This window comes from Euprymna scolopes, chromosome 36 (genome assembly GCF_053919585.1).
Source record: "Euprymna scolopes isolate OS-2025 chromosome 36, ASM5391958v1, whole genome shotgun sequence".
NCBI classification, from domain to species: domain Eukaryota; kingdom Metazoa; phylum Mollusca; class Cephalopoda; order Sepiida; family Sepiolidae; genus Euprymna; species Euprymna scolopes.
The window spans coordinates 63,061,985-63,080,010 of NC_136517.1; the positions used below are offsets into that span (position 1 = coordinate 63,061,985).

The window sequence follows — 18,026 nt, forward strand, 5'->3', positions numbered from 1 at the left end:
TCATGATACAGATTTCTGGGAGCTGGTTGGAACATAATTTCGGTCTTCTTGGTGCTAATTGTGAGGTCGAAGTTGTCACAGGCTGCGGAGAATTTGTTCATCTGGTCTTGCATTTCTCGCTCGTTGTTGGCATTGAGGGCACAGTCATCAGCAAAAAGAAAGTCACTCAGCACTGCTTCCTTCACTTTTGTCACAGCCTGCAGCCTCCTTGGGTTAAACAGCTTTCCATATGTTCTGAATTTAATATTGATGCCTGGTGACTGGTCGCTGAAAGCATCAAATAGCATTGCAGAAAACATCAAACTGAACAATGTAGGGGCAAGGACACAGCCCTGTTTAACTCCATTTGTTATCGGAAAAGCCTCCGAGGGTTCAACGTCATCAAGGACACGCCCCATCATGCCTTCATGGAATTGACGAACCAGTGTATCCACACCTACTGCTTCGCAGTTTCCCTGTCACCGCAGGACTTGAGGTTAACATATATTAGTGATGAGATGATTCCAATACAATTCCAATACAATTACTGATTCCGTACTAAATTAGGGATTCCGATTCTTTATAAATCTCTGAATATTTAACTATAAAATTGTTATTTTGTCCCGATTACTGTAAAAACGCATCTTAAATGTGCATGTATTTTCTCAAACATAAAAACACTTGTGAGGGGATGATCTAGACATTTTAGTCTTACTGGAAGTTTAAATCAATAAATATCTATTATTACTACAAGCAGTGGAAGATGTTTCTTAAACCAAAATCAAATAAAAAAGATAAAGGAATCAGTTCTGGCATCGGAAAATAGGTTCAAATTTTTCAGATTCCAATACCCCAAAAAACTGATTTTTCCAATTCCCGATTAATCCTCTCAACACTAATTATATATATATATATATATATATATATATATATATGTGTATATGAGAGATTGGTTAAAAAAAAATCCAATTCGGTTCTTGATTTGAAAAATTCTAAAAAAATAAAAACTAAGAGCATAGAGTGTGTGTGTGTGTGTGTGTGTGTGTGTGTGTGTGTGTGTGTGTGTGTGTGTGTGTATATCATTCAAACACAGTAGTGTTTGAATATATGGTTAAGTGGCAGTTGTAGTCATTAAGAACTGCTTTAAAGCTTCACCGCTCACTCATTTTTCGACCAAATTTCAAACAATTTTTACAGTTTATAGATCATCTTCTCAGCTATATTGTGAAAAAAAAATTTCAATTTTCGTTCAGTAAAACAAGTTATGGTGAGTTTTCTGGTGTTCAAAAATCATAAAAATATGTAAGGAGGTGAGTGACGCTTTTTATGACTGGTTTCCATAGCAACCACATTGCTTCAGCAACTACTGTTGCTACTAATTCACTGCTATCGCTAAAAGAGAAGTAACAAGTGAAACAGAATGAGAACATGAAAGGGAGATAATTGGAGGGATTTTACTGAAAGCAGACGAGTGCTGTACATTGTTATTACATATGTGTTTATGGGGGCAAAAAAAAATAAGACTGAAATTAAACAAAGAACAAGTGGATTCATTGGAAGCTGGAAAAAATCATGGATTGCAATAGAAAAATGCGAGCATGAAAAGTAATATTGTTAAGCTTAAACATGGAAAAGTAAAAGGACTAGTTAAAACTGGAAAAGAAAAGGAAAAGATATTCTAGTAAAAAATATAAATTTATAACTTAAAATATTGCAGCATTAAGAATTTTTTTTTAATTCAATTTATAACATTATATAATCAATTTTTAATGCTGCAATATTTTAAGTTATAAAGTTATTATTTTTTACTAGAATATCTTCTTTTCCAGCTTTAATAACTAGTCCTTTACTTTTCCATGTTTAAGCTTAACCATATTACTTTTCATGCTTGCATTTTTCTATTGTATTATATGTTTAATTAGTTCAATGCATAAGTTCAGAGTTCACCCCCACCCCGCAGGGCCAATAAATAATCAACCATTCCATTCAATAATGTTAGTACTATGACAAGCTGCTTCAGGTAGTGAAGCTTGTCAGCTTTGGCAAGCAATCCATCTAGGGGAAGGTAAAAACCATGATTTCAAACCTCTGCTTCCTTGTGAAATGCTCACGTAAAAGGATTTTTTCACAAAAATCCTGAGTGGGACATTCAAGGCAGATTGGCGTTGCCTATAACTTCATTTTACCAGCCAAACATTCAACGAAGGAATCTGAAATTGCTTACTGATATTGTAAGAAAAATGCCATGGTGAAAAATATGGAAATATACAAGACTTACCTGTAAAATTGAAACTTCATTTTTTAAACGTGCCTCTTGCTTTGTGGGAAATCGCAATTTATCAATAACTTTGATCGCAACATTCTGCCCAGTCTTTTTATGCTGGCCTAAAAAACGTAAATGTAAAAATGTTCAGATATTATGGCATATTAACTCTTGAAAAGACAAAACTTGAATTATTAGTCAGAATACTCAATACACAAGAAATATCAGAATTTAAGTCATACAGCAATGTAAATATGTTTGTAGATGAATATTAAACTAAAAACACTTAATGTCAGTATAATAACATTCTAACCAATAAAATTAATTCTTTTGAATAGATATCATATAATTGTTAAATCTTGTTTTTAAATGAAAAAAGTCAAATTCACTTATTAACCTTCATTGTATAAATAGAAAATAGTTTTACAGCGGATGATACTGAAATTCAAAGCTATGTTCCTGAATATTTTAAATGAGAGATGTCAATTACATTGGCCATTAAGCGCTTAATCTAAATGAATACAAACGTTTGGTTCATTTCTCACATGAATAGTAAAAAACTAATTTCAAGTTTACACAATAACAAATCAAGTAATATACTGTTAATTTATGATTAGATAATAAATTTAATTTACATATTGCTGTGAAAATATACTTTTTTTTTTAATTAATCATATTTTATTTTTAAATGATTGCTTCATTCAATAACAGTTCTGTTTAGAGACGTTTTATTTAGTAGACAAAAAAAATTAGCAAGTCAATTGAATTCAGAAATGCCAATGATGGTGGATTTTTGGTTATGAACCATTATTCGGTTTCTTTCCAGCTTTTTTTAAGGAATAACCAACTTAATTTTCAACAAATTGTGATCCAGCCTCCATATAAACAGAACATAACTACATTGCATCTTTTCAGTTGAGAAATTCTTCTACACTAATTTTTGTCCCAATCCAGAGTACTCCCTTTTAGGGCAATTGTACTTTTCCCCACATTAAAAACAGACCTTGTATCTAACTTTGCTTTCATGTAAATAGGGATTTAGTTGTTAAATATGATGCCATGGCCAATTTTTAATTAAGTTTTCTTCAAAATTTAATTCAGAATTCATATCTGATAGATCTGAATTTCATGTTTAATTTTATTTAAAAAAAAAAAAAAAAATGTCGAAAACCCTATCATTTGAATTAACACAAGATCTGTTGACTTTGTTTCTAGAGCAATAGCTCTTAACATTAAAGGCCTTTCTGATATAAGGGTTTACTTAATTACTTTGCTAGCTATAGAATATCTGGAAATGTCTTAACTATCAAATTCTTTCTCCGATATGATTATAATAGTTGTTGATGGGCACAAGTTTGAGACACATAGTATCAATGTCCATATGTCTAAAGGATTCATTCTGAGTCATCTTTTATCATCGAATTTCCTAATCATATTCATTGAGATTTATGCAGATAACAGTCATCTACATCAACACTTCAAAGAGCATTAATAATCAAGACATTTTTCTTTTTCTCTCTTCTGACCTGGAGCGTGTTGTGTAATGGGTAAAAAGATGTCTGATCACGTTAACGCACTTGAAACATTTGTTTCTTATTAATTTTCAGATATGTGATACATCTCGCTTTGTTAAATTCTTGAATTTAGTACGAGAATTTTTTTATTTGGTTGAATTCCCATTTGACATTTTATTTGATGAACCCTTTTCATATCCTTAGAAATTTGAAACAAAGATTTTCTTTTACTAATTTCTTTGATTATATCGTTCTTTTCATTCATTGTTAGTTTTTTTTTTATGAAGAATACTAAATTCTAGTTCTTGCAAATAATCTCGACACTGAAAATTGCTATAATTACTGAAAAAATTATTAAATATCAATCTGAAATTTAGACTTAATCGCTTTATGCTTGCTTGCTACACATAATAGTATAAATTATTTCATTCAATAATACGTACATGAATTTTACATAAAATATTTGACAATGCCTTTTTTTGCATAATCTCTAGATGCAGTTTATGATCTAAAATAATAGTAACTTGAAAAGAGCTGAAGAATGTTTACTCACCCCCAAAAACAGTTCCAAATTGGCCAGAACCAAGAACGTCTTCGGCACAAATTGTATAAAGCATACTAATATCCTGAAGAAAAATAAAAGCAAATTGAGGACATGGAAGTTTTTTTTTTCATGATTCTCAAGATACTTTTCAGATCACTTAAAAGTACTCAATATATGAGTTTCTATATTGTTACTTGAAGGTAGTTTTCTACCTACTTAGATATATCTATATCAATGACATGTCAGATGTGATCAGTGGAAAGTGCTCGTATTTGCAGGTGACATCAAATTAGCAACCCAGATGAGCAAGATTTACAATTTAAAGTATACCCTCAACATGCTTGAAGATGGTTCACTGAGTGAGACTTATCACAATGTTAGTAAATTGGCTGCCATATTGCAATGGATTCTCCTTTAAACTCAACTGTTAACATGCTGACGAAGGAGACAAAGGTCTGGTCAACTCACCCTTTAAGCCAGTTCAACTTTATGTTCTGGCTGCAAACAAAACAAGGAATTTCCTATTTTTCATTCAATCCTCTTTCTACAAACTCCTGAAATATTTCTTCAACTTTATCTCTTATCAGACTGCTGTTTGTGTATGGTATCCAGGTGTATGGTATCCAGGTGCTCCATATACAGTATGTGATATCAAGCATCCAAAGGGAGTTTATTGACTGGCTACTTGAATAGTGCAGGAGCTATGAAAGCAGACTTGAGAAGCTTAATCAATCTTTTCTTTCTTGAACACTGGTATTTATTAACATTAAACTTTAAAAACATTTTCCAATTCAAAATGAAAAGTTCTGTGATCATGTAATTTTTTCCAATTGGGAGGATATTTTTAAAACTTCGTAAACAAATTTGAGATATTTCGAGATATTTATATTCATTTTATTAAGGATGAGTATAAAAATTGAAAGAAAAAAAATTATCATTTGCCAGTGTTTTACTACCCAAGAAATTTAGAAAATAACTAAGAATTGCAACCAAAGAACTAAATTGACCAGAAAGGACAGGAAAGACTTTTCATCCCAAGTGTAAAAAAAAGGAAAAATATGAGTAAATAGAACTGTGAGTAATAGTGAAAATAAAAACATTGAATAAGAAAACAGGAAAAAAAATTAATATTAATTAACAAGAGTTTGTTTTGTAAAGGATTATGCAAATTAGTTAACTTTTCAGATATTGCTTACATAGTCATGACTTTATTTGAATTTTAAATCACTGCCACAGCTTGAGTCGGTGTTTGTATCAGTTGGGGATACATTTTTGACAGACGATGGCTTTCTTGTTATCAGGCATTGTTATTGTCATTTTTAGATTATAGTTGGAATGAATTACTTAGTGTTGGTTAGTTGGTTGATTTTAGGCATATCAACCTTAATGGTCATTTAATGTTTTAGGCATATCAACCTTAATGGTCATTTAATGCCAAAGTCTTTATTTTTTTTTCAATTTTGTGCTTCTTTACATCGAGACGTGGCTGCTTCCAGTGTGTTTGAAAGTTCGGCTCTCACTTTATGAACAATTACAGCGTGTTCCATCATTAAACAGGTTTTCACTATTTTTTTCTATAGTTTTTCACCTTTTGCTTGTTTTTTTCACTTCCCCATATCTCATTTTTTTTTCACTTCCCCATATCTCATTTTTTTTTCACTTCCCCATATCTCATTTTTTTTTCACTTCCCCATATCTCATTTTTTTTTCACTTCCCCATATCTCATTTTTTTTTCACTTCCCCATATCTCATTTTTTTTTCACTTCCCCATATCTCATTTTTTTTTCACTTCCCCATATCTCATTTTTTTTTCACTTCCCCATATCTCATTTTTTTTTCACTTCCCCATATCTCATTTTTTTTTCACTTCCCCATATCTCATTTTTTTTTCACTTCCCCATATCTCATTTTTTTTTCACTTCCCCATATCTCATTTTTTTTTCACTTCCCCATATCTCATTTTTTTTTCACTTCCCCATATCTCATTATGACTGTTTAAATCTCCCATAAGGATGTATGGCTTTGGAAGTTGTTGTATTAGTTTGCTCAAATCTCCCTCTGTAATGCTTTTATTTGGAGGTATGTATAGCGAGCAAATGTTGATAGTTTTGAGAAGTGTTGCTTTATTGCAGTAGCCTACAGTTTTGTGTTCAGCTGTATTTGACTTTCGAGTATGTCATTTCTGAAAAAAAATTGACCTCCAGAGACTCCAAGTCCAGTATCATCTATATGGTTATATTGATTGTAGTTTTTTTTTTTTTTTTATATCATCTGATTTCATAAAGGTTTCTTGAGGACAGACTATTACTGGGAGTAGTTTATCGAGTAGAATGGTGAGTTCATTTAGGTTTAACTTTAAACCATGACAATTCTACTGGATTATCTTATTTGTCATCTTTGCTTTTCTGGTTTTTTGCTTTTGTTTTTTTTAATATTCCAAATATTTAGGGATTCTTTTTTTTTAACTTCTAATTTTTTTTTTCATATTTGTGTTTTTCTTTTGTTTCAGATGGACTAGTTTGGGAGATTTGGTCATTTACAATCATGTTTTCTGTGCTGCTAGTTTTATTGATTGATATCGATGGCGGTTGCTTTTTCTTTTGTTTTGTGCTCTTTATTATATCACTTCTCTTCGTCTTTTCTCGAGTGTCTTTTTTTTGGTATTCTTTGTCTTGGTGGAATTCTTGTTCTTCAGTTTGATCCTACCAGTCCATATTTCCTAATCCCTCAAACTTATTTAGTGTTGGGAAGAGTTTCTTATTTCTCCTGTTTTCACAATTTTGTGTCGCTTAGAATGTGAGGGAGTCTTTTTCATCAATTGTTTCCAAGTGCTTGTTGGTCATGTTTAATTCACTTGGACTGTCCTTAGGGTTTCGTGAGTCTTGTGATAGGCTTTGCTCAGTTTTGGAGACATTTCTGTGTTTTGGATTAATCTTTCAAGTTGAATAGCGGGTGTGAAATTAGTAATATTTTTCCTTGTTTGTTCTAGTTGTTTATGTTCCAATGTTTTTAATTTCTGTGCAAAATTTTGGGCAATCTTCAAGTTCAAGTTTTATTATTTTATTAATACGTTCTTTGTAATTTGTTTCATAGTCATTTGGAATTCAAGGGATTTGAACAACACCAGTATAGGTCCGTCTTTCCATATAACCTACTACAATTTTTTTTGGCTTCTGGAAAAGATATTTTGCCTAAATTTTACCTCCATAATCTTTCTTTTTTCCATACATTTCACTCTCTAGAGTATGCTGGGTAATTGCCTTGGCAATTTGCACAATTGAATTGTTTAGTACAGTCTTTTGTCTCGTGGTTAGGTTTTTTTCTCTCCACATCTCTCACATGTTGGGTTTACTCTACATGTATCTTGACTGTGCTCAAATTTCAAGCATTTGAAGAATCTAAGTAGAGGGGGGATATATTGTTCCCCTGTCTTCACTTAAATATACGTCCAATCTTTAATTCTTTGGGTATTATTGAGCTTTTGAAAGTGAGTATATATGTTCTTGTTTCAGTCTGCCATCTTTTTTAATCATGACTTTTTTTTACTTCAATAACTGTTTGGTCTTTTAATTTGATTTTTATCTCATCTATTGAGCATAGGGTTAATTCTTGGCTCCTAATCACCCCTTTCGACATATTTAGCTATTTATGTAGAAATACTTTTATTTCTATTTGGTCAAAGATTTTCATGTTGAGTAATAATTCGACTTTTTTTTTTTAAACTTCAACCAATAAAGTGCCATCACACAGTTTCTTTACCAATTTAGGGTTCATTTTTTTAAATATTACTTTTTAATTTTGAAAGGAGATAATTTAGTAAATGGATTTTCTCGTTTTGTGATTCCAGCACTAAGAATTTTGAGAGGATTATCTATTGTTTCATATTTTCTCTTGGATTTTTTTTTCAAGTTATTCATTGTTTTTTGTTATTCATTGTTTTTTGTTATTCATTGTTTTTTGTTATTCATTGTTTTTTGTTATTCATTGTTTTTTGTTATTCATTGTTTTTTGTTATTCATTGTTTTTTGTTATTCATTGTTTTTTGTTATTCATTGTTTTTTGTTATTCATTGTTCATGCTCTCCAACCACTTCAGAATCCTAATATTGGGACGTGTTGAAGAAACCCATTCACCTCAATATGTCAGGGGTACATGGACAATATACTCAGAAGCGTGAGAAGCATCGAGCCCCTGCTGACCATCCATTGCTCTATCCAAGTATAGAGTTACTTTCAGGTGTTTGACAGTTGTCTAGTTTGTGTCTTCCGTTCTGATTGATCCGCAGCCACCGCTTTCTACTATCTGGTTAGGTAGTTTAATCATGTATTAGTGATGGATTGGGGGTGGGGTGTTAGTTCTGGGTTTTCGTATAGGTTGTATATAGTAGAGCTGGCATGACCAGCCGATTGATTGGATCAGATCTCTTCGACCGCCTGTCTAGTCCAAGTAAGGGCCAAAATGAAGTGTTGCAGTTAATGACCTTTTATTGCCATGGTCATCAGCTGCTCAACCAGATGGCCTCGTTGAGGGGCTTTTACCCTCTGCAGAGGTGCAGTCAGCAAAATCTATAGCCTCAACCAACAGGGCAATAATTATTGTGAGGCTAATCCTTTTTTCCGAGCATCAATGCCAAATCCAGCAATTCTGAAAAAAGTTCTATGCTTCAAGTTGTTTATATTTTTAAATAGTTACTCATTGATTGAGTCTTGCAAAGGTTGTTATTGCTTAGTGTGTTTTGAGTCAGGAAGTGGCAAAGTGGGGGAGGAAGAAGAAAAAAAAGGAAGGGGAAGGGGTCTATTTGTTTTAGGGCTTTGCAGAACATGGTTGAGTTGTGCAAAAGAGAAGGAAAAACAATAACATTTGTGTGGTGCATTTTTGTCAGGAAGACAGCCTGATCTGATAGCACCAGTCAGGTTAGTGTAAATGGATTCTTTTAAGTACAAAATGTGTGACAAATATTTCAATGTAACGATGTGAGAAAATAATTGATAAGAAACGTTTAACTGTTTGAATTCAAAAGATCTATAACGAAGTTAATATTTTATTTGGACAATGCAGCCCCGGGATACTAAGAAAACAGATTTCTTAGAGCCTGGAACGTTCTGTAAGGAAAAAGAAAGAAAATATATAAATTTTCATTTTCTTTTGCTGGAAGATCTTAATGGCTTCCTTGGGAACAGGTTGAGGAGGAGGGGGGGTAGAAACAAGATTGTACATTCAAATTCTATTTCAAAATTAAACTTGACAGACAGAACATCTAATAGAGTAGCTAGGACATATCTTGTCAGATTTTTTTTTAAAGTTAGACCCCAATAGCATTTCAGCTGAGAAATCAAATTTTGCTCCTAATAATTTTAATTTGTTATTGCTGTACCATGTCAGCAATATAATACTATTGCTGACTACAATTTATTCTAAAAATTAGTCTGGCCTACGAAGCATTTTTTTATAATCTAAAGATAAAAATCTGCAAGGGGAATAATTCATTTTAAATTGACAAATAATAGTTGTCTACCTTAAGTTTGTGTAAACAAATAAAAATTAAAACTAAAAGGACTTTATTGTATCACAGCAATGCAGAGTAGGTAGAGCTAGTCTAAAATAAAATGCATCCAATTCAATTTACACAGTTAACGATGAAAGCTTTATTTCAAACAGTGTAACAGAATGACAGACAAAGTCTCTCAGAGATGAGAGGACACACCTGAAAATGACACGAGGAAGAACAGAAAGAAAAGAAATGAACGGGTAAAAATTAGCACTTACCCTTTTGGCATCTGCAGAATCGACAGGGCTATCTTCATCTGAAGAAAATGAGGGGAAAAAATAGTTTTAAGTAGAAAGTAAAACGTTCTCTAATGGTGGAAGGGTTAGCATCATTTTCTTTGCTAAATAGCTTTATTAATTCAGAACTGATATCATGGTGACAACTAATGGCTATGTAGAAGTAGCAGTTGTAGTTCCTGGCATCTATAGTTTTGGAGATCCACACAAGATATATTCTAAAACTTCATTACTCATTTTGTATTTGGATAAGTATATTTGATTTTCATCAATTTAGAAAAGATTAAAAATGCTGAATTTATGAAAATTTATTTGAATTAAATTTTACAATGAATCAATAAGTACACTTATTTCCACCATAAAAATTGATCATAAAATGTAAAATTAAAAAGGTCATCAACGGACACAACAGAACACGAGGTTCATCAATCTTGCGCAACACCAAGCTTTCTTGCTAGCCTATATACATTTCAATGTTTTGTGTTTTTACAAAAGCATTCAATATTTAATATATATGAAAATAAAATAAAAAGCAAAGTGCTCAATAATAAAATAAAATTTTAAAACTTAATCCTATTGATATATATATAAAATAGATATATTTGTCTCAATGAAAAATTGCTGATGATATCATTCAGAATAATAGACAAACTATCCAACAAAAAAAAATGAATTCATGTGAAAATTTTGACATGAAAATAAACAAGTTTAAATTATTGAAAATTAATTTATTCCAATTTGAGGATTGCAATGAGACAAACTACATAACAGATAACCACAATTTCATTTGAAAAGAAAAGTCAGTTAGATTCCAGATTTTGTACTTGAATAGCATCGTATCTAACAGATATTTGATTCTACTAGTGAATTATGGGATTTCTCGATCTTTGTTTAATCAACAATGAAAAAGGAATGTCACTTGATTTTATTAATTCCATACTCTAGCTGGTCATATATTCCATTTAGAAGAGAAACTTTGATAAATCCCACTAATTTTCGTTGGTTCCAACAGAGCTTTAGAGAGAGAAAATTATTTTGTTTCCGAAAGGTTGTTCTCTTGAATCGATTAAAAAACTAAAATAGACAAAATTTTATTACAAAAATTGAAGTCACCAAAATTAATTTCTATTACAGAATCATTTATCTGGACAATGGTGGGTGGTAACTGATAAAATAACAAAATTATTTTAAAAAATCTAACAAAATAAATCGTGTTTGTTTCTAAGATGAGGAATTTTTATGAATATTTAGAATTTTCAGATTTCTTCATTCTGTTCTGACATTTGAATCATTTTACCACGTGATCGCGCCAAAGAGTGAAAGAACATTGGAAAGACCAAAAACTTGGGTATACCAAAAAATGTGTGGAAAGAAAAGGAGCGATCATCAATGCAGCCTTTTTTTTTTTATTTATTTTTTTTTTAATTCTAGTATATTTGCAGTGTTGAAGCTATAGTTTTTCTGTAGAACTAAAAGTCTGCTCTTCTAGAAAAGCAACTTTATAACAGTTGGGTTATTTAATGCTAAAGTAAAATACACATTCTATAATGGTTAATTGTACACAATTAAAAATTCATTATTTTTTTAACTAACAACTGGGGTTAAAGTCTAAGAAAAAATGTATAGCCAGGAGTCAAGAATTGTGAAAAATACTGAAGGTAACAAAGCAGTGACTCCCAATCAAGCTTGAGTGCGATTAATTAATTAATAATAAAGAAATTTGATGGTGACAGAGTATGAAGGGGAGTGGCGAAGGGGAAGAAAATAGTTGTGGCGATGGCAACAGTTACTGCTGTGGATACCAAACTCATTCACTTTGAAATCATTAGATCATTAATTACTCTTCGTTTTAAATCTACTTGGATTACATATATCACATACACATGGTCCTTACCAGGAACAACCACAATTTATTCTACTTCATTCATTCAAAAATTCATGAACTGTGACATATCTTTTAAGACATTCTTTTTGACTAATAAAAATAAGTCTCTTTACTTCTATACTGTTTTTACATAGAAGTATTTTCCCATCTGATATACAGACATGTTTTTGGTGTGTACACACATATGTACATAAATTAAATGGCTATACGGAAAAGAGTCATCTTCCTCTAAATGTTCAGAAATATAAATATTAGAGAGCGATTGAATCAATATAAAATGAGAGGTAGCAAAGAAATACAGATAATCAAAGAGGAGATTGGTGCTCTATCAGTTATAAATTATGGCTAATTTAAACAATTAAAACAAAATTTTCAAACATGACTCAATCCTAGAACTAAATTATGTTTAATACAGTTTATGGTATTAAAGCATATACAAAAAAAAATCTCTTGGGGGGGGGGGGACAAGTGTTGTTGAACAGATTGTGGATAAAAGTATTATATATAGGGGGAGGGCAGCTTTGTCCGATCGTAAAATAAGCTTAATATGATATTTTAATTTGTCCAGATTTAATATATATTATAGAATCGTGATTTCTAAAGTAAAAAAAAGCATTTGGGTGCCATCAGCTAGAATTGAAACCAAAAGCAAAACTAGCATTCAAAGCTGGTGACGTTACCACTGTACCGATGAGACACACATATGAACTGATTAAAAATAAACCAAGATGAATGTACAAAATGTGTAACGATTTTTTTCAATTTTGACCCGTTGACTTCTTAAAAACTATTTTAATTGGCTAACAATCCATAAAAAAAATCCAATCATTTGATGCCCTAGCGCCGCTCTGCGATTTTTAGTTTTGGAAGAGATAATTTGAAAATATGGAGACAGACATATAACCTTTTATATATTAGATTAAAATTATATAAACATTGTAAGCATATATATATAAAAGCTCTACACACATTGAGCACTTTTGAAGAAATATCGGTTTTTAGTTGATATTAATATATGTGAACTTAATTATACACAAACATTCTAGCTTCTATGGGTGGAGTAATCTGGTGGAAGAGATGATACTTTCCAGTCTAAATGAAATACTCTCCCATAAAAAGAATTATTTTCAGTTATTAGTATTGTAATCAATATAAATGCATTGCTTCGTTTATATACGGTATAATTTTCCCCACTTTAATTAGCAGTTTTAACTCAGTTAGGAACCAATTGCTGGGATCTCGATTTTGAATCTTTCTGATTATAGGCACACTGAGGAGTTGGAGCCATTATATACATGCACACACCTGTAGGTGAAACATTGGGTGGAGATGAGAATTTCTACTTAGTGCAATACTTTTATAGTAAAGTTATCTACCATATTGCATCATACATGAACTCTTTTCAACACTAGGAATACCGATAATGACGGTAACATTCGCTATAACAATCCAAAAGCAGGCTCTGGCAACCCATCACTTTTGTACTTTCTGTTAATACATACTCTTTCGAACTATCTCCTTGTCTTAATTCTTTTCAGTTCTTTACAACCACAACAAATTGAGCACTTTCAATACAATTTTAATACATTTAAAAGAGTGACATTCATTTTTTTTAAATTGAATATTTAGTGGACAATTTTATGATAATACAGAAAATAGTGTTTTTAAAAAAGATTAAATTGCTATAATTTTAAATAGATAAACATTTGTTCTATAATAATCTGTATAATTTACTATGATATTACTTTTGAAATAATGTTTGAGGGTCAATACGATTAGTAAAAACAAATTACTCTTCTCCCATAAAAATGTCATTGTCAAGTAAATTTTCTTGCAATAAAAGAAAATTTACTTGACAATGACATTTTTATGGGCGAAGAGTAATTTGTTTTGGTTTTTACTAATCGTATTGACCCTCAGACATTATTTCAAAAGTAATATAGTAAATTATACAGATTGATGACGAAAAAAAAAAACAAAAAAAAATAATTTCTGTGAGGTCCTACTAATATGACTGGAAATATAAAGTAAATAAGATACTGTTCTTTAAATATTCATTTAGTAAAAAAAAAAAAAAAAAGTGAATAAAAACAAAATTCGCTTCAAGTAGTTTTATTGTTTATTTGAATCATGTGTTCTCATTTGTCTTCTTTGCACTGAATTTGAATAAATGGATGAGATTACAAGAACTGAATCAGACAATGTGAAACAATGCCAGATAGAAATGACTATAGTTGTTTTTTTTTGTTTTTTTACACAGTGATCACCACTTATCAAGGCCAGGAAGCCACTCAGGGATAAGGGTTATTGCAAGTACATTATGTTAGTGAGGAGATTTGCTGAAATGTTTACTTAAGGGGGGCGGTTCATTAGGAATTTGTTAACATTGGACTTGAAGACATCCAAGTTGTAGTCCGGAGGGAAGCAGGCAGACGGAACAGAGTTCCACAGGCGTGCAGTTCTAACAAAGAAGCTTTGTTCATGGAATCTGCGTTTTGATTTAGGCACAGATATAGAGTGGGGGAAATTTTTCACAGTGGATTCAGCTAGACGGGTGTTTTTCGTGAAAGATTGGCGAGGGGGGACCAGAGATTGGAGTTCAGACGAGCATCTGCCATGGAAATAACGATAAAACAAGGACAGGCTCGCAACGTCTCTTCTGTGGGAGAGAGGTTGCAGGGTAGAGAAAAGGGCATCCCCCACTAAGCCACGAAGTCTATTTTGTACTCTGTCAAGGCAGGATAGGCTGTTTTTAGCAGCTCCTGCCCAGATATGGCAACAGTATTCCATCCTTGGACGTACTTGGCTTTTATATAGATAGAGAATTGCATCCGTAGTGAGATATCTTCTGGAGCGGTAGAAGGATCCCACCATCTTTCCAGTGACCTTGGCAACAGACTTGATGTACGTGTTCCATTTCAGATCAGGAGTAAAGGTCAAACCCAGAAGCTTGTCAAAACACGGGGCCTCACCCAGACGAGAGCCATCCATCACAATTGATGCCAGATGGGGATCAGAGCGTTGATGATGTAAGGATAGGAGTTTGGTTTTGGATGCATTAAAGGTAACCAGCCACCTCTTCCCCCACTGAACCACGCACTCGAGATCAGAGGAGAGAGAATCAGAGAACTTTGTCATTTACAGCGTTTGATGTGTTGCCGTAGATGGTCGTGTCATCAGCATAGATGTCAACGAATGATTTAAGTATGTGTTTAGGGAGGTCATTGATGTAGATCAGGAAGAGAGTTGGGCCCAGGATTGACCCCTGAGGGACTCCAGCATTTATATTGCAGGCCTCCGATTTTTGTCCATCAACCACTACTCTTATGAGCCTATCGGAGAGAAATGATTTAATGATTGAGAAAACATTTCCAGTTATACCGTAGCTGGAAATCTTGTGAAGTAGACCCTTATGCCATACCTTGTCGAAGGCCTTTGATATGTCGAGAGCAATTGCCCTAGAAAGGAAGCCTTTGTCAAGAGATTCACTAATCCTGTGGGATATAACCGTCAGCACATCTGCGGTAGATCTTGCAGAGCGGAAACCATATTGTGTGTCACTAAGAAGGTTATTCCTGCTGAGGTGGTTGACTACTTCTCTATTTAATATGGATTCCAGCAACTTACTCATAACACACAGGAGACTTATTGGTCTGTATTGAGAGGGGGATGACTTATCACCTGAATTCTTAAATACAGGGCAAACTGATGAGGTCTTCCAGGGAGTCGGAAAGCACTTCTCCTTAAGGCAGCGCTTAAATAGTTTCGTAAGTATGGGAGCAAGTTCTGGTTGAAGCTTTTTTAACACTATAATTGGGATGCCATCAGGGCCAGTTGCTTTACTGGAATCTAGGTTCTTTATTAGCTTGGCGACCTCATGCACGGATATTTGTACATTGCAAAGCTCAATGACACTTCAATGAGGAGAATTAAAAAGAAAATAAGTCACAAATATTGAATTCATAATGAACATGAATGTAAGTCAGTCTTGAGATTGCAGAGATTTTTCTGACAATGTAAGGATAGGCCAAAGTTTTATCTTGCCTTTACTTTTCCATATTGTATGAAATATTTCTGCAGTTCTGCCATGGAAACATTGAAAACTCAAAAATTATTTCATCAGGCTGAAATTTGGCATGGTGCTTATTATTATTAAAGAGCATCGGATTCATGCATAAAATTTTAAATCGGAAATTAAAATTCCATAAAAATTTAAAAGTCAATAAAATATAAGATGCTGAATTTTGTTGGCTACAATATGAGCCAAGTAGCGGATCTCTTTGATCAACACAATCAAAATCACTTTTCCTGTAACCTTGACATTCCAAAATTACATCAGTTCTTAATTATACCAGGACCGAGATCTTAACCAAAATTGGTGATAATTGGTCAATCCATGGCGATACTAAGCTGTACACAAATAAAAAGATAATTACAAACGAACAAACTTGGTCAAAAACATAACCTCCTGGGCGAAGGTAATTAAACAATTTTAGTGTCTAAAGCTTTTGTCCCTTTATTTGTATTAAAAAATTTTAATTGGAATTCATTATTGAGATGAGTTTTATTTATTAATTTTATTGCGGACTATTATCCTCATCTTTTCTTAGTTGTTTCACAATGTTTTGGCCAACTATTTTTCTGGCCTTCGTCAAGTGGTAATTGCAACGAGACAGGAACTTCAAATCTCCTAACTGCATTCTCAGCAATCACTGCCATCCGTAGTTGTTGCCTCACCACGTTTTTGGCCAAGGAAGCCTCTAGCTGACTTTGAGTAGGATTGAAACCGCTATCTTCAGACAATTCTCACCTGGAACCATAGAGATTCAACGTCTATCCACTGCACCATATGGATAGTGGTTTCAATCCTACCCAAAGGTGGCCAGAGGCTTACTTGGCCAAAAACGTGGTGAGACAACTGTGGATGGCAGTAATTGCTGAGAATGCAGTCAGAAGATTCAGATTCCTATCCCATCGTGGTTACCACCTGATGAAGGCCAGAAGAATAGTTGGCCGAAACGTCATGAAACAACAACTAAAAAAGATGAGGATAATAGTCCGCAATAAATAAATTAAAATGTTTATAAACATTTTTTTTTAATTTCCGAAGTTAGTAACTTAGGAAGTAAAATTGGGAATGTTTTGTAGGCCCAATTTTTCAAGGTGTTGTTTTTTTGTGATTTTAATTTTGGAATTAATAACAACCAGCAAGATTTGTAATTTAATTGCCATTCACTACTTGAACTTATTGAAACAAAACTAAAAAACAAAACAAAAACAAAACAAAAAAAAACAAACGATAGGAGACGAGTAATAATACTATTACCTCTAATACAAGCACCTTACTTTCTTTCTCCTAATACTTATAAGCACACCAGATATATGCACGTTAATTTTTATTATATACTTAGTGGGGGTGCCCGGTGTTGCCTGGGTGTTTGGAGGTGCGTGTGTGTGTGTTGGGGGGGGGGTAGATGAAAAAAAGATTTTTGGTAGGTAGGATTGAACCAGAAGCCTTGAGGCGAAGGTGGAAAATAAAGTGTGAAAAAAACCTGACACGTTACCCACTCAGCCAGCAAGGGAAAGTAACAGAAAAATGTGAGTTTATTTAAGTATTAAAACTGAATTGACATGTGCGTAAATTTAATGAGGTCAAATGTTAACTTTATCAGTTTTTTTGGGTTTACCCAAGTTTGGCTGGTTTTGTTTCTCCAAGATGTTGGGGTGAAAAACCAGCTTCCCATAAAAAGGGGATTGTCCAAATTGAATAGCAATTGTCTGATATAAGGGGTTTGTTTCCCCTGCATTGATCAAAGCTTTATTGCTTTCTGGACGTTCCCGGCACGAAAGCCGAAGAACCATTCCCGTTTCAATATAGTTTCCTTTTATTGATACAAAAAAGCCAAACCAACACAAGAGGCGCCAAAATAGAAAGAATTTTGTAAAAGTTGATGTAAATAAATCTAGACGCAACATGCGTTTGTTTGCAAATCCTAGATATTATGATCTAGATGGTATATAAAAAGTTCTAAAAAAATAGTAAGCCCACGGAGAAC

At 32.8% G+C, this 18,026-nt stretch overlaps 1 protein-coding gene across 3 annotated transcripts in view; it reads right to left on the reverse strand.

Moving 5' to 3' along the window:
* Positions 1-18,026, reverse strand: part of LOC145260539 (serine/threonine-protein kinase D3-like) — a 370,628-nt gene that overhangs the window by 88,595 nt on the left and 264,007 nt on the right. For all 3 annotated transcript variants that reach the window (XM_080118751.1, XM_080118754.1, XM_080118753.1), the window contains exons 11-13: positions 10,068-10,105; positions 4,310-4,382; positions 2,258-2,364 (exon numbers count right to left, since the gene is read on the reverse strand). In XM_080118751.1, coding sequence (XP_079974877.1) covers positions 2,258-2,364; positions 4,310-4,382; positions 10,068-10,105 — 218 coding nt within the window. The remainder of the gene's footprint in view (positions 1-2,257; positions 2,365-4,309; positions 4,383-10,067; positions 10,106-18,026) is intronic.